The sequence below is a fragment of the Ostrea edulis genome, chromosome 4, assembly GCF_947568905.1.
Source record: "Ostrea edulis chromosome 4, xbOstEdul1.1, whole genome shotgun sequence".
Lineage (NCBI taxonomy): Eukaryota > Metazoa > Mollusca > Bivalvia > Ostreida > Ostreidae > Ostrea > Ostrea edulis.
The window spans coordinates 43,011,159-43,035,067 of record NC_079167.1 but is presented as its reverse complement, the minus strand read 5'-3'; the positions used below and the strand labels follow the sequence as shown (position 1 = coordinate 43,035,067).

At 34.3% G+C, this 23,909-nt stretch overlaps 2 protein-coding genes across 2 annotated transcripts in view; one reads left to right on the top strand and one right to left on the bottom strand.

Annotated features, from left to right (window-relative positions):
• Positions 1-1,492: 1,492 nt before the first annotated feature.
• Positions 1,493-5,846, bottom strand: LOC125668465 (ragulator complex protein LAMTOR2-like). The gene is made up of 4 exons (XM_048902672.2): positions 5,715-5,846; positions 5,382-5,544; positions 3,854-3,943; positions 1,493-2,096 (listed from the first exon to the last, which is right to left on the bottom strand). The coding sequence occupies exons 1-4, from the start codon at positions 5,780-5,782 to the stop codon at positions 2,040-2,042; spliced, it is 378 nt and encodes a 125-aa protein (XP_048758629.1). The 5' UTR covers positions 5,783-5,846; the 3' UTR covers positions 1,493-2,039.
• The window catches only part of LOC125668463 (protein ecdysoneless homolog), a 27,984-nt gene continuing 9,895 nt past the window's right edge, over positions 5,821-23,909 (top strand). Inside the window, exons 1-12 of the mRNA XM_048902669.2 lie at positions 5,821-6,115; positions 6,485-6,608; positions 6,884-6,971; positions 10,826-11,004; positions 12,271-12,412; positions 15,737-15,787; positions 17,011-17,139; positions 19,875-20,009; positions 20,151-20,236; positions 20,323-20,423; positions 22,289-22,454; positions 22,545-22,612. Coding sequence (XP_048758626.2) covers positions 5,935-6,115; positions 6,485-6,608; positions 6,884-6,971; positions 10,826-11,004; positions 12,271-12,412; positions 15,737-15,787; positions 17,011-17,139; positions 19,875-20,009; positions 20,151-20,236; positions 20,323-20,423; positions 22,289-22,454; positions 22,545-22,612 — 1,450 coding nt within the window. The 5' untranslated portion in view covers positions 5,821-5,934. The remainder of the gene's footprint in view (positions 6,116-6,484; positions 6,609-6,883; positions 6,972-10,825; positions 11,005-12,270; positions 12,413-15,736; positions 15,788-17,010; positions 17,140-19,874; positions 20,010-20,150; positions 20,237-20,322; positions 20,424-22,288; positions 22,455-22,544; positions 22,613-23,909) is intronic.

The following is a 23,909-nucleotide window of genomic DNA, read 5'->3' as shown; positions in this document are numbered from 1 at the left end:
TAATCATGCGAATGAAAGGTATACAGTATTTATAAAGTGTACCTTGAATAGTATGTGTATTGTGCAGAATGTTTGATACATACAATTGATAAAGCCATATTTCGAATTGTAGTTTAGCAACAAAGAAATTTTAGCGATATAAGCTCAATCAGATGGAATTATCATAAGCATTTCTACACGATTGAAAAGGTGGTACCCCTACAGCCCCATACCGAGGGCGAAAAAAGGTGGTACCCCTACAGCACCATACCGAGGGTGAAAAAAGGTGGTACCCCTACAGCCCCATACCGAGGGCGAAAAAAGGTATAGTTCAAGGGGTCCCCTATCTTACCTGCATACTCTTTTTTAATCTCAGCGAGATTCGTCGAGGCTGGATATTTGTCCAAATATCCAGCCTCGACGAATCTCGCTGAGATTAACTCTTTTTGTGAACTCTTCAACGATTAAGTTGTCATTAACCTTCATATGACTTACGTGATGTAAAATTCGTTACTTTCAGTCAAGCTAAATTACAAAGCCCTATGTTACCCCTTTAAGGGTTCTATGGGTTTGGCTTTGTTGTTCTCTATCGTTTCATTCAATCACTCCATATTCATTAGAGAGATCTGAAATGTGGCACGATAGTCCTATCAGTTCCCGATCTTGCCTACATTTAAAAAAAATATTTTTAATATTACGCCTTTTCACTTCCCATTATGCCTTTTGACTCGTGTTTTTACGTTATGACACCTTTTCACTTTGCATTAAATAATGCCTTTCAAATGCATAATATCGCCTTTTGATTTCCATTATTTAATACGTTAGTTCTGAATGGCATTTTAACGCCTTTTACTTCGCATTCTTACGCCTTTCATTTGCGATATTACACCTTTGTTTTGCGTTATTACGCCTTTACGTTAAAACGCTTTTAAAAATATTGTGTTTTTTAAGTGATCCTACTCGACTTGCGTATGGAGATATCAACAAGAAATTCAATTAACTGAAAAACTAGGAGCGTTATTCTTTTTATGAGGCCCTACCATAATTAAAAAAATCATCTCGCTGTAACCTGAAGAGAGTTTGGATGGAAGACCAATTATCATCGAATTCAACCATATAGATAGTATGGGTTAAACACTTGTCTAAAAGTCTATCTATATTACACTTAAAAAGCATCACGTATTTTCTCCAAATAGAATTTTATCAGTACTCAATAAAAACAGTTTCTTCATCATTTTTAAAAACCAGTAGATGTTCATATACAGTGTTCAAAATAAAACACGTGGTGTTAGTAGCTTATTCAATTTTTCTGCAATGTTTGCGACCTTCCTATTTCCTTTAATAAACAAAAGAAAGCATTTCATTATCTAAACAAACGGAGCAGAAATATCCTACATATACAGTACCAAAAGTAATTATGGCTGTGTGTTAAAATTGTCATGTAGTTATTAGTGGCATATTAAAATTGTAATGGAGTTGTAGGCTGCATATATATCTATTGGTGACACAAAAAATAGTTATACATGTACATGTATTGGTGTCACCTGTCAATCATAGTAGATACAATATACTTAATAATACTACATTTGTGTGTAATGTACATAACACCTCACACCATTATGCTTCTAATTTATTATAATGACTTCTATCACACAAAATGACATAGCATGATCATTCATTTTATGTTATAAGGTTAAAAGGCAAACAAATGGTAATAATTGGAACAATGTTGTATTTGTCTCAGCATCCAAAAACTTCATATGGATATTGACCCATCATAACTTTCAAACTGTAAACACGGAAATTAACTCTCAAACTGTAAACACGGAAATTAACTCTCAAACTGTAAACACGGAAATTAACTCTCAAACTGTAAACACGGAAATTAACTCTCAAACTGTAAACACGGAAATCAATGTACACCAAAGACTTTATCACATAAATATGTTTATAGCATCTTGAAAATAACAGATATATACATAGAGTGAAACACTGGCTTCCTGTAATTAACAATGTGTGTAAATTTCTCTGTTCACAGATAACTAAATGTTCGCTCTGTGTCAGGAGGCTGCCACTTGAGACAAAGGCTCCTCTAAATATTTCGCTAGCGCCTCCATCTGCAAAACAAAAAAGTTAAAATATTTTCAACATTTGATCAAAACGCGAAAAGCATGACTTTGTTGTGTAATGTATTTCAAAGAGAATGCCTTCAGATGATTTTTTTTTTTAAATGAAATTTATCAGATTTATTTCAATCATTAGAAAACTGGCTGGGGCCTGGCATGGTTACATTGTAAAGTACCATTTTACACTTTTCTTCCTAGGAAGACCTAAAGCAGAGGTGTTTACCCATAATTAAGAGTATCAGTATTATATGATGTTTTGTCAGTATTTTTCAGTAGTATGCGATGTGAGCACCGCATAGCGGTGCGAACCTGCTAGGGGGGTCTGGGGGCATGCCCCCCCAGAAAAATTTTGAAAAATTAGATGCAAAATCCTGCTTTCTGACAGTTTAAGAGTCATTTTTAAGATAACAAAATAATAAATTTGGTTGATTTTTTTCAGTGACTTTTGCAAAACTTCAACACAAGTTGCAGCGCACCATGCACACGCCACGTTTGGAAGACGTCAAACATGGCCACAGTTTTGAATAAGACTCCTTATATTTCTGATCACTTGTCTGTCGTCGTTTTTGTTTCTTTGGAGAGTGTTCATCATCAGAAGAGTCCAGCGGACTCCCCCGTTTCGACATTTCATTCCTTCTGCACGTTTCCCGCAAAAACCTTCGATACCTACTTTGAAAGCAAGTAACAGGAACGATCAATTTAGATGTATTCCGATAGACGCTCAAGTCGCTATCTCTACCGCGTTTTAAATGTGCACATTTAATAATGCTCTTTCAAGCATTCCACTGAAAAAAAAAAAAAAATTTCGGAAACGGATCGGAAACCATATTTCCATGAAAAAATCCGTAGTCCGTATTTTACATTTAAAATCCGTATAAAATACGGAAAATCCGTAGTGGTAAACACCTCTGCTAAAGATGTGTGTGAATTTAATTCAGGACCACCATTATCTCAGACACTGAATGTATTGAGGGATAACATTATACAATGTGTGTGATAAGTATATGTACCTAATACAGTAAAACATGGTTATAATGAACCTCGAGGGTCAGCCGATATCTCCAAATGATGAACCTCGAGGGTCAGCCGATATCTCCAAATGAGTGAAAAATTCTAAAGAGGGGCGTTAAACAATATAAAATCAATCCAGTGTCAGCCAAACACATTTCATTATAAACAAACTTTGTTACATCCAATAGATTTTCATTAATTTCCTCTAACAGGGGAATAACTATCACTTCACAATAAGCATGAATTCGTTACAAACGTAATTTACTGTGCGAGTTTTACATGTGATAAATTCAGAGAGGCAAGGGCGAGATCTTGCTCATGTATAGGTAAGAATGGGGAGTTTTGGAGTGAGATTTTTAATGCCATCACAACAACCCCGATACTGACACATTTCCCATACAACACTAATATTATTCTTTTGTTTTAGAACAAAAACAGGTCCTCCTTAATGGTTTTTACTATTGTGTTCAGTTAATCCAATACACAACAATTTCTTCAGAATACAAACAGTGGCCATCTTCTTTTTTTTTATTTTCTTTCTCAAACAACAAAATTCAAATAAGCCAGTGATTATGTGGTATTTTGTTACATTATGAGGTATTTTGTTATAACCAGAATTTTTATTTGACCATACCTTTGCTTTCAGCATACAGAGTCCCACATTTTAGGTTAGGGTTAGTGATTTAATATACACTGTATTTTGTTACATTATAACCAGACTTTTTATTTGACTATACCTTTGCTTTCAGCATACCGAGTCCCACATTTTCTTTAGAACAAATGCACAATAGAAGATTGGCTACTTTTGTGATTGCAACTTTTCCCTCCTACAAAAATGAAAACAACTGTTAATTCCTAATTGCATCAGCCATTTACACAAGTTCTATATAATGAATTTCAAGAAGCAAATAATTGTAATTTTCCTGAAGAATGAGTTCAGATGGACACTAGTCCATAATCATCCTATATATTCATGTAACTCTCATAATTAGTCATGTCACACTCAGAATTATCCATGTTACACCCATAATTATTCATGTTACACTCATAGTAATTCATGTTACACTCATGAATAGTAATTCATGTTCCACTGATAATTATTTCATGTTACACTCATATTTATTCATGTTACACTCATAATTATTCATGTTACACTCATAATTATTCATGTTACACCCATAATTATTCATGTCGCACTCATAATTATTCATGTTACTAACATTGGACCAGTCATAGTATTGAGTAGCTCAGTGGTAGAGCATTCACTCATTAATGGGGAGGTTGTAAGTTTGACACCCCCCCCCCCCCCACTCATACCATGGCTGCATCAAACTTAAGACCTAAACACTAAACATAGGTAGCGAGCACTCCTTCATCAAACGCTCGGCATTTAGAAGCACAAGTTTTTTGGGATATGAACTTAAAAACAGAAGTCCCATGTCGAGGCAGGTACCTGTTGGCACATTAAGAGCCCTCGCTGCTATGGTCCTGAGCACTAAGCATTGGTCTAACTTTGTCAATTAAGAAATGAACATCACTTTTGAGCTATTCATGGTCAATATGAAAGGATTTGGATTTGAGGCAAATTCTGTGAATCGCGCTACAGCTCAAAAGTGATGTTCATTTCTTTTATTTATATTCATTTACTAAAACATCGTTTGTTTACATTGCTTCTATTTTGTTGCATAAAAACTAGCCTCTGTCACAGCAGTTATTGTGACGTACGTCAACAAACAGACATGACGTCACACTTTGTCTCACCCTGCCTTTTATCAACATTGCAAGGTGCACTGTATTTTGGAGGTAAGAGACTGCAAGATTGGGATGATAATCCACGTAAGTTTACAATCTTAATCCAAAGGTGTGACTTGCGAGATCTTTGTAACAGATGTTCTTTTTTTTTTTTTTTCAAATCATTACGCTCTCTCAGTCACATGCTTTAAGCTAGTTCATAATCCGTTCATAGTCAATGTGAACGGATTGTGTCGCACTCTGAAATTGGTTGGTTCATAGAGGAAAATGCGATTTGTGATATAAATATACTTTGATGTGAAATATGAGTGAAAAATTCTCAAAGGGAAGAAAAACAACCAACAGAGACTAGAAGTCACATATGTAAACACTTGCAATTTCAACATGTGTACAGCTGACAGTGGTGTCACTCCTATAAAGATAGGATGTTCTATCGTTAAAATGATAATGTCCTACTGACCCGGTCCGAGACACAGTTAGATTATTCTAACTAACTCCTATATATACACTGACCTCGCACTCCAGCATGATGAACTCGAGTTTGTTTTCACTGAAGGCAACCACTCCACTCTTTTGGTAGGACGTCCATACATTACTGGCAATGGCTGCCGTCACCGCGGCGTCCTTGTCCCCGTACCCAGAGTATGCCAACAAGGCACCCTCATTGTTAAGGAGTCTGACAACAGAATCATTACAGCGTGACATACAGTAAATAAATATGGTGTTTTCAATCATCAGTTAACATTGTGACACCACCCCCTGAATGAATTAAGTCTCACGTGCAATAATGTAGTTTAGCCTTGCATTATTTGAAATGTACGTGTTTTACCTTTCGCATACACTTACAATGTACTTTGAACACCTCCTGTATTGGCCTGGCTTAAAACTTGAGTGAGAGCTTTGGGTTTTAACATGTTTCAATTCAATAGCAGTTCCTCTACTTTTAGTTTTACTTTCCCTTGTAATGTCACATGTTTTATCAGTTTGTGTCGCGTTCTTTGATTGGTTCACACGAAGGTTGTGAACCCTTACTCACCACTTCCGTAAAAAACACGACAAAGTGACGATGGCTGAGAGAAAGAAAGTATCAGAAGACAGTGTGGAATACAGACTTTTTCCGGCGATCAGCGGCCACGGCGACAACCAGACTCTACTGGACATCTTAGACACGTGTCTGGCTCTTGTCAGTCCGCACGTGGTGGATTATATTTGGCACATTGACCCATTTCAGCTGACACCAGTGGACGGTAGGACAGTGTAAAAGTGCTACTACTGCAGTAACTTCTGAACATCTGATTTGATTTATTGATTGTAATTCACTTTTGTTGATTACATGGAAATGATTTTTCGGTTTAGAAATTGCATTACAACAAAAATCGGAGAATTCCAGAGTAAATGTAAAAAAAACCAACAACCCTAAAACGGTATAAAATTGTGTGACACACACACACACAGAGAGAGAGAGAGAGAGAGAGAGAGAAAATGCAATGCAGGTTGAAGCTACAATGTTGAGTAGACTAAAATAAAATGCAGTCTGGTATGTTGACAAATTTTCTCCAGTATCCTTTTTTTTTTTTTTTGACTGCAAAATTTAAGTAATATTTCAATATTTTTAGGAACAAAGGACTGCCCTCCTCATTTGTTTGGGAAAACCACTTTTGGAGACAATATTGAAGATGAATGGCTAATTGTGTATTTGCTTTATGATCTCTCAAGACAAATTCATGACCTTGTAATACAGTAAGTATTAAAGAGCATTAATTACTATTAGTCATAAATGATGTCACTTTTAAAACCTTTAAGGTACAATATTGAAAAATAATCTTGATGATTAATTATTTATAATACAGACAGGACTCTCAAAAAAATTCTTGATGATTAATAAAGACCTATAGAAGAAGAATTAGAGATTAATTAACACAAAGACAAGAATTCTGTCACAAACTTTGGGTTCCTTCACTTGTATACATTTTTTGGGGACCAGAATAATAAAATAAATTTGATTATTTTTTAAGAGTTCAGGATACAGATGGGGAGTTCCTGTTGATAGAAGCAGCTGATGCTCTGCCTAAATGGGTGAATCCAGATACTGTTGAAAACAGAGTAAATATAACAACTTTACGTATACATATTGACTCCTCTATAAAGATATCTGATATAGTTTATGAAATATCTTCTACTTTTGATAAGATACCTAATAAATTTCATAAGATATCTCATATACCTGTAATTTACAGTTTATAAGATATGTCATATTATTTGATAAAATATAGAAGATATCTTATCAACTTTATAAGATATCTCATAAACTTTATAATTAGATATCTTATATATTAAACAAGATATCTCAGCGTTTTTTTTCTACCCACTGGTACCGATAACCATTCAATTGTGAAAAATAGCTTCAAAATCAAACAAATAGGGAATTTTCTACCAATTTATCCGCAAATGATTTCGTTCTAGAATCATTGTAGCTCTACAACACACGCACTGCCATGATCTGTACTTTTAATTTAATACCGGAAGTGAACATTTTAGTTAACACGTACAACGTTTCAGACTAAGTAAATTACGATGTCAGCGGTCTATTTTTCGGCAAGAATTTTTAGTCTCAAAATTGGGAAAAATCAACGTTTTCTGACACTGGGAATGGTACCGTTTATTGGTACCAGCTATATAAGGGTAAAAACTCTGCTGGCCGTTTCAATAAACGATGGTAAACGTAGACTTAAATGTGAACATAGCACGTACGACCGTTTCACTAAAAGTTGCGATTTACGATCAGTATTAATCGTAACTCTACAAGTGGTCTAGAGTTATCGTAAGTGCTCCTACACGCACGTAAATGAGCAATATGGCCGCCATGCTGGCCCCGCCTGAGATCATTTTGTGGTAGTATTTACCGGACTGAGTTTGTTTATACTTTGTAGGAAGAAAACAATCACAATGACTTGCAGTCTGCTTTTGCACAAAAATGTTGTACAGTCCGAGCCCGAATCTTAAATCAATTAGAGTTGTCCTTCTTTGTTACGCTCAACCACAGAAATGTCAGTCTCACAGGGGTCAAGTCCGTTTTGGGCCCGGGCTCTGTGATACCACAAATATAGTAAATTCATTGGTCACAGGGGCTAGTACCGTTTTGGACCCGAACTCTGTGATACAGTCTGCTGAAATAAATGTAAAGGCAATGAATTCATATTTTAAAAAGTGAGGAGGGGGGGGGGGGTAGTTAATATATCAAACTTTGCATATAATAATAACTAGAACAGTTGTTAGAAAAGTAATAGGGGGGGGGGGAATATTGCTACATGTGCCTGCATCACCGTTATATTACATGTATATTTAACATTAGGCAGAATTCAAGACATTAAAATTCTCAAAGACATGTTCAGAAATTAAGTTTCTTTATTAAGACTTGATTTAAATCCAAGACGTTGCGATTCGACGTACTTAGCTATTTTTTTTTCTCGTTAGATCAATACCTTTGATGCAACTGACTAACTGCATAATACATGCACATTCGAATGATAAACATTACTAATTTTAAGGAAAATATGATAATGATATGATTTGGTATTGGGAGAGGGGTTAAAATCCCAATTTTGCAAGTGGAACGTTTCTGTAGTTTTATGAAGGTCGTTAGAAATTAAACATACAAACTAGACCTATATGTATACACAGACAAGGGAAGGGTCATTATCAGACCCTTGGGGTTCCGACTCCTTGTTATAAAGTGCACTTCCGTGGGGATCCGGGTTAGAATAGGTCCTCATTACCTCTTGCTTATCGTAGGAGGCGACTAAATGGGGCGGTCCTTCGGATGAGACTGCAAACACTGAGGTCCCGTGTCACAGCAGGTGTGGCACGATAAAGATCCCTCCCTGCTCAATGGCCGTAAGCGCCGAGTATAGGCCTAAATTTTGCAGCCCTTCACCGGCAATGGTGACATCTCCATATGAGTGAAAATTCACGAGAGGGACGTTAAACAATATAAAAATCAATCATCATAAGGTGCAATATCAATAATAATTTTTAATAAATGATCTGTATTATACATAATCACGTAAAGACGGAAGTTAGCATATGCTTACATGACTAAACGGAAAAAAAAAATATAAAATACAAACGCATGGGGAAAATAAATTTCAAGTCATTTAAGGAACAAATTGAGCCCATGATTTGTTTGAAATTTATACAAATAAGTGAATAGATATGTCATTAGTGTTACAGCGTATTTTACAACAATGATTAAACACCGGAGTACATATCCATGGTTTGATGCAGGATAAAATTTCTTATACTTGTGTGCAATTTTATTTTCATTTTATTATTTTTTTTTATCAATATCATTTCATTTTCTTATTTATTTTTTATAATCCGTTGAACATAGTTTACTTATTGATGGAAACTTGGCTCACATGAGCAGATCGATACATGACATTTAAAATTCTAAAATGTAAATCTTCAATGTTATTTCTTATATCATCCCACCCCCCCTCCCTCAATTTTAGTTACATGAAAGTCAATAAAAATTATTCTATCAATTGTTTAAACATTCTAGGAATTTTCTTTACGTTACACTAGAGATAGGGCTCAAAATTTCCATTATTTTTGTTGACAACTTGCATGGGTTACTGCAGACGATAAGGATATGTTTCAAACCATGAGGAAATAATGAATCGATATTTCTTTCCATGGTAGGATTAATTTTAAATCTACCTCCATAGAGAAAAGAGTTCTAAAAAGTCAGACGTAAATTGCAATCGTAAGTGTTACGACTACGATAGGTTTCATGAAACGCTCGTATACGTGCGAGTCAAATAATCTTAAACGTAATCGTACGTTTACGATCTATGATCGGTTAGTGAAACGGCCGCCATTATCTTATAAAGTTTATGAAATATCTTATAAAGAATAGAAGATGTGTTATAAATTTATTGCGATAAGATATCTTATAAAACATATAAGATATCTTGTATGTTTTATAAGATATTTCATAGATGAATTTTTATAAGATATCTCTTAAACTTTATGAGATATCTTGTAATATACATAAGATATCTAATATATTTTATAAGATATCGTATAAAAGTAAATCAGTATGATCTTAAATAAAGTTTACAAGATATCTCATATGATTTACAGTTTGTAAGACATCTCGTAAAATATATAAGATATGTTATAAACTATAAGATATCTCATAAGCTTTATAAGATATCTTATTTACATATGAAATGAGATATCTAATAAAGTTTATGAGATATCTTATAAAATATATGAGATATCTTATAAACATTCTTTTATAAGATATCATGAAAGTTATAAGATATAAAGTTTATGAAATATTTATATGCTATATAAGGTATCTCATATATTTATTGAGATATCTTATAAAGAAAAAAAATTATAAGATATCTCATATCTTTTATAAGATATCTTATAAAGGATAATTAATATACAATAAACTTGAGAAGATATCTTATAAACTTTATAAGATATCTTGTAAAATTTATGAGATATCTTTAAAGTGGAATAAATGTAAAAATGGCGTGCCATACACATTGAAACTACTCGCAGTCTCAAAGCACTGTTTTCATTGACTTTATTCCAGAGGTAAATTTAACAAATATGGTCTTTGTTGAGTGTTCTTCACAATAAGTTTTAAAGGTACCCTAGGCCCTATATGTGTAGAAACATTCATTGATGTTTTTGGTGGATATTGGGGATTTTTTAATGCTGAACTATTCCATGGATAAAGTAATCATATAACTTGATTCTTTGCAACTTTAGCATTTTTGCTTTATTAAAAAAAATTTAATTTTATTGGGAAATTTTTTACATTATTTTTGGAATTTTTGTGTTGGGGAAACTGCTGAAATTTGGTAGTAATTCTTATGTATGAAAAACCCTATTGCTTGAAGAAGAATGTTGAAATTCCAAATTGATTGTTTCTTTAGATTTTTGTTTACAATAATGAACTACACATCATCCCAAGACCCCAGACGCCAGCTAATGTGACGGTGCTTCCCGCCTCTACCCCCAGTCTACAGGAGGCCGTGGAATGTGTGAGAAGATCACCCTCCACAACTAGAGCAAGTCCACAAGTCCAAAAAGCTCTCCTAGCCAGAGTAAACGAGTGAGTCAAACAAATCCAGAGTAAACGAGTGAGTCAAACAAGTCCAAAAAGCTCTTCTAACCAGAGTAAAAGAGTGAGTCAAACCAGAGTAAACGAGTGAGTCAAATCCAGAGTAAACGAGTGAGTCAAATCCAGAGTAAACGAGTGAGTCAAATCCAGAGTAAACGAGTGAGTCAAATCCAGAGTAAACGAGTGAGTCAAATCCAGAGTAAACGAGTGAGTCAAACAAACCCAGAGTAAATGAGTGAGTCAAACAAACCCAGAATAAATGAGTGAGTCAAACAAATCCAGAGTAAATGAGTGAGTCAAACAAACCCAGTGTAAATGAGTGAGTCAAACAAACCCAGAGTAAACGGGTGAGTCAAACAAATCCAGTGTAAATGAGTGAGTCCAACAAATCCAGAGTAAACGAGTGAGTCCAACAAATCCAGAGTAAATGAGTGAGTCAAATAAATCCAGTTTAAATGAGCGAGTCCAACAAATCCAGTGTTTGTGTATACCGTAAAAATCCTTTATTTTCATAGGGTCAAATTTTTAGGGTTTGAGGAAACTACACATATTCTTAGGGGTTCGGAATTTGTTATTGTAAAGCATTGTTATTCTTTTTTGTGCAGCAGAATTTCCTTTCTGTAGGAGGATATACATTCATGGGTATGCCCAATCCATGAAATCAACAAAATATAATTCTCCATGATAATTTTTGATTTACAGTATTATAGAACTAATGATATTTTTGATTTTTAATTTGTTGACTGTCAGTTCAAAACTCGTTTACCCTCAAATGCATGTAACTACGTAGATATAACATAGATTAACCAGTTTAACATGACACATGTATAAATGTTTTTTTGAAATATTTTGATAAATTTATGTCCCCACAATTGCAGATTTGGGGGATATATATAGTTTTTGGTCTGTTTGTCTGTTTAACTTGAACCTTGGCGGTACTTTTGAATGAATGCTGATAGGGCTTTTATATTTCACACGAGTATTCCTTATGACAAGACCTTTCAGTAGCAAAATGTTTGACCTTGTGACCTTCACCTTGGAGTTTGACCTACTTTTGAAGAACTTTAACCTTGGCCTAACTTTTGAATGATCAGTGATAGTGGCTTTCTTATTTTGCATGTGCATTTCTTGTGACAACATTTTTCTTTGGTACCAAAATATTTGACCTCATGACCTTGAAGTTTGGGTATATGGGGCACCAGTGCTTTACAAACACATCTTGTTTATTCATTGATTATGCACTATGTGCTGTCACAGGTATCCAGACAAGATACAGGAAAACATCCATCACACTCACTGTTATATCCCGGCTAACCTGGCTGCTGTGTTAGAGAGGAGGCCCAGCCTTGTGACTGCTGGAGTACAGGCTTTCTACCTCAGGGACCCTATAGATCTACAGGTAAGCACTAGAAGCTATTTATAGAACATTTTCCTCAGGGACCCTATAGATCTACAGGTAAGCACTGGAAGCTATTTATAGAACATTTACCTCAGGGACCCTATAGATCTACAGGTAAGCACTGGAAGCTATTTATAGAACATTTACCTAGGGACCCTATAGATCTACAGGTAAGCACTGGAAGCTATTTATAGAACATTTACCTAGGGACCCTATAGATCTACAGGTAAGCACTGGAAGCTATTTATAGAACATTTACCTAGGGACCCTATAGATCTACAGGTAAGCACTGGAAGCTATTTATAGAACATTTACCTAGGGACCCTATAGATCTACAGGTAAGCACTGGAAGCTATTTATAGAACATTTACCTAGGGACCCTATAGATCTACAGGTAAACACTGGAAGCTATTTATAGAACATTTACCCTGCCTTAGAGACCCTATAGATCTACAGGTAAGCACTGAAAGCTATTTATAGAACATTTACCTAGGGACCCTATAGATCTACAGGTAAGCACTAGAAGCTATTTATAGAACATTTACCTAGGGACCCTACAGATCTACAGGTAAGCACTAGAAGCTATTTATAGAACATTTACCTTAGGGACCCTATAGATCTACATCTAAGGACTAGAAGCTATTTATAGAACATTTACCTTAGGGACCCTATCGATCTACATCTAAGGACTAGAAGCTATTTATAGAACATTTACCTTAGGGACCCTATAGATCTACAGGTAAGCACTGGAAGCTATTTATAGAACATTTACCATGGGGACCCTATACCGTATATACTCGCCTATAAGTCGGATTTTTGGGAGTCAATTTTTGGTCCAAAACTCTATGTCCGACTTATAGACGCGTTCTAAGAAGATTGGTATTTTTTTTGGCGGCGCAATGTAGTGTTTTTAAACAACTCTGACGATTATCATGGACTACCACACAAAATGAATGATTATCTAGACATATTGTATTGTTTATGTATTTTAAAATTATGTATAAATACAAGTATTTGCATATTTTTATCTAGTTAAAAATTATTTACATACCGCTATAATTAATACTTTCAATATTCAACTAATATATCGTTTATCGGTAAAATTGAATTACGAACCCGATTTAATATTGAAATATTCATACCAGTATGCATACCGGCTGAAATATATTTCATAAAAAATTTAATATTGTTAACAGATAATTTAGATCATCATTCTTGACTCTTAAAATTGTTGATACAATTAATTATACTGGAATCCCACAATAACAGTTTTCGTGAGGCGTGTGCCACTAAGTAAACACAGTGTCAGGTACTGGTAATTAGGAGCTTAGGTAAATAAGGGATCATTGCCCATAATAGATCAAGGGTTGCGTTTAAACCCCAAACAGGTATGGCTTGGATATTGAGCACCTCATAATTATTAATTTCTCAAAATATTTTTTGAAACATAGGTAAAAACACTACAGCATTGACTTGAAATTGTCGACCAACTCTGACAAAAATTTGTACCGACTTATAAGCGGGTCAATGGCAAATTCCTACAAATAACCTTAAAAAATACAACCGACTTATAGGCGGACCGACTTATAGGCGAGTATATACGGTAGATCTACAGGTAAGCACGGGAAGCTATTTATAGAACATTTACCTTAGGGACCCTATAGATCTACAGGTAAGCACTGGAAGATATTTATAGAACATTTACCTTAGGGACCCTATAGATCTACAGGTAAGCACTGGAAGCTATTTATAGAACATTTACCTTAGGGACCCTATTGATCTTCATCTAAGGACTAGAAGCTATTTATAGAACATTTACCTTAGGGACCCTATTGATCTTCATCTAAGGACTAGAAGCTATTTATAGAACATTTACCTTAGGGACCCTATCGATCTACATCTAAGGACTACAAGCTTTTTATAGAACATTTACCTTAAGGCCCCTATCAATCTCATTAAAATTAGCTGTTTTGAATCCATTACCGCTTCTCAAATGGTAGTGGATTCAAAACAGCTAATTTTAATTAGATTGGGACCTTATCGATCTACAGGTAAGGACCCAAAGGAAAGTTATTTGTAGAACATCTACCTTAGGGACCCTATAGTAGAGTTAAAGGTAAGGACTGAAAGCTATTTATAGAACATTTACCTTAGGGGTCCTATAAATTTACAGGTAAGGACTGAAAGCTATTTATAGAACAAGTATAGAATGGGGTGCATTATAGTCCAGTAGTGAGTGTCTATTTCAAGTTTTCTGCTCTTTTCTATAACACAGAGGATAATGATATACTGATTTAGCAGAGTTATTTCCCTTGAATTCATGTAGCAAATCAAAATTAACAAAACTTTGTTTTTACAGTTTTTGTACCTGAATGTACTTGGCAGATTACTTTGTAGAGTAACACATTAGTTATACACACATACACACATTAGTTATTCACACATACACACATTAGTTATATACACATAGACACATTAGTTATACACACATTCACACATTAGTTACACACACATACACACATTAGTTATATACACATGCACACATTAGTTATACACACATAGACACATTAGTTATACACACATTAGTTATATACACATACACACATTAGTTATACACACATAGACACATTAGTTATACACACATACACACATTAGTTATAGACACATTAGTTATATACACATAGACACATTAGTTATACACACATAGACACATTAGTTATACACACATACACACATTAGTTATACACACATACACACATTAGTTATATACACATAGACACATTAGTTATATACACATTCACACATTAGTTACACACACATACACACATTAGTTATATACACATACACACATTAGTTATACACACATAGACACATTAGTTATACACACATAGACACATTAGTTATACACACATAGACACATTAGTTACACACACATACACACATTAGTTACACACACATACACACATTAGTTATACACAGATTAGTTATACACACACAGACAGTTTGGTCTTTGCTTGAAGCAGAATGTGATGATAAAAGTTCTGCTCACATACATGTATTTTTTCATGAAGTTTTGATTAAGTGATTGCATCTTGAATTGTTACTCCTACACAGATTGCTTTTTTAAAGTTGGTGGTAATCGTGTTTTGTAGTAACATTTTAGCCTCTCATTTCTTCTCTTTCAATAAATGACAACTACAATAGAGATTTTTAGATGGAGAGAAGTCTCACTGATTATTGTCTAATAATGAAATTCAGATTCTCCTGAAGACAATTGAAAACAAAACTGATGTGTGAAAGTCCTGATTGATTTTTATTTTTTAGGCCTGCAGAACGATGCAGTATTTTCGACCAGGAACCCGCGTGACAAGTAGAGTGAGTAACAGAATAGTCTAAAAATACAGCTTATGTAATCGCGTGTTGTGTGTAATATTCTAAAAATACAGCTTATGTAATCACATGTTGTGTATAATAGTCTGAAAATACGGCTTATGTAATCAGATGTTGTGTGTAATAGTCTGAAAATACGGCTTATGTAATCATGTGTTGTGTGTAATAGTCTAAAAATACAGCTTATGTAATCACATGTTGTGTGTGTTCTAACAGTCTGAAAATACGGCTTATGTAATCACATGTTGTGTGTAATAGTCTGAAAATACGGCTTACGTAATCACGTATTGTGTGTAATAGTCTAAAAATACGGCTTATGTAATCACGTGTTGTGTGTAATAATCTAAAAATACGGCTTATGTAATCATGTGTTGTGTGTAATAGTCTAAAAATACAGCTTATATACTCACGTATTGTGTGTAATAGTCTAAAAATACAGCTTACGTAATCACGTGTTGTATGTATTCTAATAGTCTGAAAATACGGCTTACGTAATCATGTGTTGTGTGTAATAGTCTGAAAATACAGCTTATGTAATCACATGTTGTGTGTGTTCTAATAGTCTGAAAATACGGCTTACGTAATCACGTGTTGTGTGTAATAGTCTGAAAATACAGCTTATGTAATCACATGTTGTGTGTGTTCTAATAGTCTGAAAATATAGCTAATGTAATCACGTGTTATGTGTAATAGTCTGAAAATACGGGTTATGTAATCACATGCTGTGTGTGTTCTAATAGTCTGAAAATACGGCTTATGTAATCACGTGTTGTGTGTAATAGTCTGAAAATACGGGTTATGTAATCACATGTTGTTTGTGTTCTAATAGTCTGAAAATACGGCTTATGTAATCACGTGTTGTGTGTAATAGTCTGAAAATACGGCTTATGTAATCACGTGTTGTGTGTAATAGTCTGAAAATACGGCTTATGTTATCATGTGTTGTATGTAATAGTCTGAAAATGTAGCTTATGTAATCACATGTTTTGTGTAATAGTCTAAAAATACAGCTTATGTAATCATGTGTTGTATGTAATAGTCTAAAAATAAAACTTATGTAATCACGTGTTGTGTGTATTCTTCTTTCTGAACTGTTTTGTGTTTATAGTATTCATTGCACAGTAAAACCTATTTATGTACTTTTTATTGTACAGTAAAACCTATCAATGTAGTATTCCAGTATTTTACAGTAGAACCTGTGTTTGTAGGTGAAAATGACCAGATGCCTGTATGCCCAGCTGATGCAACAGAAATTCCAACCGGACAAGAGATGTGGTTATACCCTGCCGAGATCGAACAGCGCTAAATTTACCTCACATGACTTGGGAATGAAACTGGTATGTATCCACAGGACTATGTCTTAATATCTAACAGACGATGAATCTTGTTAACTAACAGACGAGGAATCTCGCTAACTAACACATGAGGAATCTTGTTAACTAACAGGTGTAGAATATTGTTAACTAACAGGTGTAGAATCTCGTTATCTAACAGACGAGGAATCTCGCTAACTAACAGATGAAAAATCTCGCTAACTAACAGACGAGGAATCTTGTTAACTAACAGGTGTAGAATCGTGTTAGCTAACAGGTGTAGAATCTTGTTAACTAACAGGTGTAGAATCTTGTTAACCAACAGGTGTAGAATCTTGTTAACCAACAGGTGTAGAATATTGTTAACCAACAGGTGTAGAATCTTGTTAAAGGACACATCTCGTGTTTTCAAAGTATACAGAATTATTTGCATTTTGTCTTCCTTATGCTTATAGAAATTAATTGTAATAGTTCGTTCACTGAAGTATTGCGATAATTTGCCACAATACGGACTTAAATCTAAGCCCCGATTTCAAAAAGCCTAGTTGATTAGATAGGTAGTCACGTGGTACAGTGACGTCATATGCGACCTTCGTCGATCAACTTGTTGTAATAGTAGTGTTAGATGTTTTTAAAAACTCAGGTTTTAGGGGCCTAATTTTTTTTACAATGGATAACATTTATTTCGATGTTGACAAATTTCCCGAGTCTTATATCTTTTAGCCACCAGTGCATACAAATAGCGACCCAAATGTAGCGAGGAAAGCGAGTATGAAATCTGCATAAATTTGCGAGTAAATAATGTTTACATGGGATCACTGTCTAAACACTATTTGGTAATGCCATTTCTGTAAACAACTGTAATTAGCGCTGTTGCTTTTCTAAAATAAACAGTGCAATTATTATAAAATTTATTTTTGGAGAAGTTAGATAGGCCTAAATTATAATACGATTATGTAGCATTGACAACTAGGCCTACTGTCACGGGTGCATTTCGGGGGGAAAAATATAATAAAAATGATCAAACTTATTGTGAAAATCACAATACTTTTAAATTATTTTATTCAAGCAATTTTATTAATCATTATATTTTGTTATCTACACGTTGTTACTTAGGAAGTGGGAGCGCGGCGTGCTGTTGTTGTAAACACGTACGCGTTCCTTAAAAAAAAAATGAAAGCATTATAATTCAATTCAAAGTTGGGAAATATCATATTTTATTATTTATAATTGAAAGTTCTATTATCTTTTATCTTTAAATTTCTTTTTTAAAACTACCAGTTGGTAGACACTGCTAGCAAAGTTCTGCCTATATGTTGTTACAAGGTGAAGGTCAATTGGTGCGAGTGTGTATTGAATTTGAGAGCAGAACAGAATGCATATGCGGTAGGCCTATATGTAACAGTGCGAAGCTTCGATAGAACCATTTTCTCGCAGTATATATACGTCTTTGTCCAAGAGCTTGTTTGAAAAAGTACAGTGACAAATTCTACTGAGGTTTTTTATGGCAAAGTCGTTGTGCCGACAAAAAATATTCACGTCTTGTCCCTCATACCTTCCTTCAAAAATTGAAAAAAACACAGTCCAAATCATCTCTCCTGACAGCAAGTACACCCTTAAATGGCACAAAACACCCCAATGCAGTGCTATTTACAAGCCGTTAATGTGATAATTGTTTGTTTGTCAATTAAATCTAATCTGTTTATGAAATGGCTAACAACTGTTTTCAAATCTTCTCGTTCGAGGTCGCATATGACGTCACAGGTAATGGCGCGTAAAATATCGAAGAAATTATGCATATCGCAAGATTTGAATTTCATCGCTATCAAACTCGAAAACTATGCAAACTGTTTCTTTTAAAACACATGTAAAGTAGTTTTAGGCATGAAATGAATTAATTTTGCTGAAAAAATTAAAAAGTTTAAAAACATGCGATGTGTCCTTTAACCAACAGGTGTAGAATCTTGTTAACTAACAAGAGTTGAATCTTGTTAACTAACAGGTGTAGAATCTTGTTAACTAACAGGTGTAGAATCTTGTTAACTAACAGGTTTAGAATCTTGTTAACTAACAGGAGTTGAATCTTGTTAACAATGATAAACTGTGTATTCATAATACTATGTGTTTTCTGAGATGTGTGCTACATTTTCTTTGTGGAGGTAGGTAAGGTGTTGTCAGGGAAACTGGTAATTTGTGTAAAACAAAATGTTTTTATCTTCAACTATAAAAATTGTTTGACTGAAAGAGGGAAAGAATATATAAACTAAGACTTAATCGGATTGACAATGCTAACAAAAGTTATAGGCATTGAAGATTTTAATGAAACATGAAATCCAAAAGTTCAAGAAGTGCCCCAGAAACAAAGACCAATTAATTTGATAAATTGCTTATTTTTTACATTTTGTAGAAATACGAACAGGCACCATTTTACAAAGTACTTGCATCTAAGACCAAGATCTATTCTCAGTCCTAAGATATTGTCTTTAAAGAAACACCAAGAGATATTTATTGTGCATGTTTTTCTTATGTAAAGAAATAGGGAGGAAATTGATGAAGTAATGGAATATGATATTTTGTCTCTATACTCATAAGTTCTTTTGTAATACATGACAATAGAGTTTATGTCTGATACAAACATGAAGTCATGTGATTGCTCTGTGGAAAAAAAGAAAACAATCCTAGTCAAACAGATGAACCGGGATGTTTGGTACAGATGAACCGGGATGTTTGGTACTGTAGTATATGTATTTCTTTTAAAGGCTCATGGCTTTGAGATATTGTGTTCCAAATGTGACGATAATGTGGAAAGAAGACAGAATGGTCCTGCAGTAAGGCCAAATGATGTCCGATGGAAACGATACCTTCAGTCTTTGAAAGATCGTGGATTTTTCAGGGTATAGTAATATTGAATTGCATTTTCAAAACCTTCAGATTATTCTTCAGTCTTTCTGGAAAATCTTTGAAACTTGATACATCTTGCTTCCAAAGAAGTCACTGTGGGTGTTTCATTAAATCAGCTTGAAAATTCTATTTAGGGGGAAATCGAGGGATCCAAGAAGTACAATGATCTTCTCTCCAGTGCTAGAGAGTTTTATCAGCGACAAACATTTAGTGCTAAAAGGTACAGTATCCAACCACTAAGTAAAACCAAATACTGCCCTATAGAAATAAGAGGCAGATGTAATTGACATGATTTCTGATTTCCAGGAAGAGGACTGCAGGTGATGAAGTGCTGGATCTGCTTGATCGAGTAACCTTTGACATTGAAGCCATGAGGAGAAGCGAGGCCGAATTACAACCACCTGATGGTACGTATAGATATACATTACAATCAGCTGTATGCATAAATATACATTACAATCAGCTGTATGTATAAATATACATTACAATCAGCTGTATGTATAAATATACATTACAATCACCTGTATGTATAAATATACATTACAATCACCTGTATGTATAAATATACATTACAATCAGCTGTACGTATAAATATACATTACAATCAGCTGTACTTATAAATATATAATCATGTGTATACACAAGTATATGGACAATGTCATCGTATCTTATACATTATTATTATACCTCAGAATGTTTTTGCCATATAAATGTTAGGTGAATAAATTTGCTATTTCATCTGGATAACGCTAGCCGTGAAATAGTTTCTGAACTATCTCACCCTAGGGAAATAGTCTTGAAACTATTTACCGGATGCTATATTTTCCCGCGTTTTCTTTTCTGTGACATCAAAGTCTGATAACTCTGATTAGTTTACCACTCGGATCACCTCCGTCGATTCCATCTAGGCTAATGCCGAATGTTAGTTCACTTGACTTTGGTGTGTGTGACACAAGTAAAGTCTACTTCGGTATAATAAAACACCTACAGTATTTACTGACTATTCGGACAATAACAAGTTTATTGTCTCCCTCGACAGCAACCATTTCCCTCGGCTGCGCCTTGGGAAATAGTTGCTCTCTTGGGGGACAATAAACTTGCTATTGTCCTCATAGCCAGTAAATAGGTGTATACAATCACCTGTATGTATAAATATACATTACAATCACCTGTATGTATAAATATACATAACAATCACCTGTACGTATAAATATACATAACAATCACCTGTACGTATAAATATACATTACAATCACCTGTACGTATAAATATACATAACAATCACCTGTACGTATAAATATACATTACAATCACCTGTATGTATAAATATACATTACAATCACCTGTATGTATAAATATACATTACAATCACCTGTATGTATAAATATACATTACAATCACCTGTATGTATAAATATACATTACAATCACCTGTATAAATATACATAACAATCACCTGTACGTATAAATATACATAACAATCACCTGTACGTATAAATATACATAACAATCACCTGTACGTATAAATATACATAACAATCACCTGTACGTATAAATATACATTACAATCACCTGTACGTATAAATATACATTACAATCACCTGTACGTATAAATATACATAACAATCACCTGTACGTATAAATATACATTACAATCACCTGTATAAATATACATAACAATCACCTGTACGTATAAATATACATTACAATCACCTGTATGTATAAATATACATTACAATCACCTGTACGTATAAATATACATTACAATCACCTGTATGTATAAATATACATTACAATCACCTGTATGTATAAATATACATTACAATCACCTGTATGTATAAATATACATTACAATCACCTGTATAAATATACATAACAATCACCTGTACGTATAAATATACATAACAATCACCTGTACGTATAAATATACATTACAATCACCTGTACGTATAAATATACATTACAATCACCTGTACGTATAAATATACATTACAATCACCTGTATGTATAAATATACATTACAATCACCTGTATGTATAAATATACATTACAATCACCTGTATAAATATACATAACAATCACCTGTACGTATAAATATACATAACAATCACCTGTACGTATAAATATACATAACAATCACCTGTACGTATAAATATACATTACAATCACCTGTACGTATAAATATACATAACAATCACCTGTACGTATAAATATACATAACAATCACCTGTATGTATAAATATACATTATGTGACTTTCCATTATTTTTGTAGATGATAGTTGGTTGAATATTTCACCAGAGGAACTGGATGCTTTGTTAGTGAAGAGATCGGGTGTTTCCAATGGTAACCCCACCTCCCCGGACCTTGGCGAGGTGGCCAATAGTGTCAAGTCCTTCGTGGATAAGATCTCCAGTGTGGATGGGGTGGAGTTCCCTGGGTAAGTGAAGTATGCTGCTTTAGTGTTTGATGTAAATGTGGCTTTTCCTTTTCTTGGAGTAAAATGTGGGTTTTTTGTCGTCTACTGTAGAGAGGGCGACGAGGAGGGCATACAGTTTGACAGCACTGGATTTATTTCAGCCATGACAAAAATGTTTGGTGAGTTTTTTCATTTTTAAGAATATCTGGATATCTTAAGATTTTGAACAATTGTATGAGTATCAGTTTTGTCGAACAGCTATGAGGGGATCTTGTGACAAATTTTGGTTAAGACCAGAGATTTTAGTCATAAGGTAGTTTTATGAAACTGGCCCAAGAAAGGATATCAAATTCAGAAGAAGAAAAATATTTTTGAATCACTAAGGCCTAAAATAATTAATTACTTGGTTCTCAGGCCCACCCGCATCTCTTTTAACAATGCGCATTACCCATTTTTATACCCCCCGAACAAAGTTCTGGGGGGTATATAGGAATCACTCTTGTCTGTCTGTCTGTCCATCTGTCCGTCTGTCTGTCTCCAGATTCGTGTCCAGGTCATAACTTCTTTGTTCTTTGACATAGGCATACCATATTTGGCACACAGGTGGATCACCATGTGACGATGTGTCGGGTACCTTCATGACCTCTATATGACCTTGACCCTTGACCTTAAGGTCAAAATCAAAGTTTTTTTTACAATGGATTCATGTCCGGGCTATAACTTCTTTGTTCTTTGACATAGGCATACCATATTTGAACCTTGCTAATAACTTTTGAACAGTAAGTGATAGAGCTTTGATATTTCACATGAGTATTCCTTGTGACAAGACCTTTCTGTTGGTACTAAACCTTTTGACCTTGACATTTGACCTACTTTTTAAAAAATTGACATTGGACATAACTTCTAAATGGTAAATATTTGACACATGAGTGTATCACCATGAGACGATGTGTCATGTACCTTCATGACCTCCATATGACCTTGACCTCAAGGTCAAAATTAAACGTTTTTACAATGGATTCGTGTCAGGGCCATAACTTCTTTGTTCTTTGACATAGGCATACCATATTTGACACATGAGTGTATCACCATGAGACGATGTGTCATGTACCTTCATGACCTCCACATGACCTTGACCTCAAGGTCAAAATTAAAAGTTTTTACAATGGATTCGTGTCAGGGCCATAACTTCTTTGTTCTTTGACTTAAGAAATAAAACTTATAATTCTTTGTTTGATGCATGTATCAAACGAAACATTGGACGGAAAACTTCATCAATGTGCATAGCGCATTGATGAAAAAGTTTTCCGTCCAATATTTCGTTTGATACATGCATCAAACAAAGAATTATAAGTTTTATTTCTTATCATTTAATTATGTTTTTAAGATAGAAAAACAAATAGTTTCTCCCATCAAAAAGCTTGAATTAACGTTTCTGAAATGGCGCGTAGGAATACATATAGGCAAGAATGAACA

What these genes read in the sequence shown, in the direction of transcription:
- LOC125668465 (XM_048902672.2), bottom strand. Translation starts at nt 5,782, where the DNA reads ATGTTAAAACCCAAAGCTCTCACTCAAGTTTTAAGCCAGGCCAATACA. An exon ending in TCATCATGCTGGAGTGCGAG is followed by an intron (nt 3,944 to 5,381) that starts GTCAGTGTATAT and finishes TCATTTTTGTAG; the next exon opens with GAGGGAAAAGTTGCAATCAC. An exon ending in TCGGTATGCTGAAAGCAAAG is followed by an intron (nt 2,097 to 3,853) that starts GTATAGTCAAAT and finishes TTTGTTTTGCAG; the next exon opens with ATGGAGGCGCTAGCGAAATA.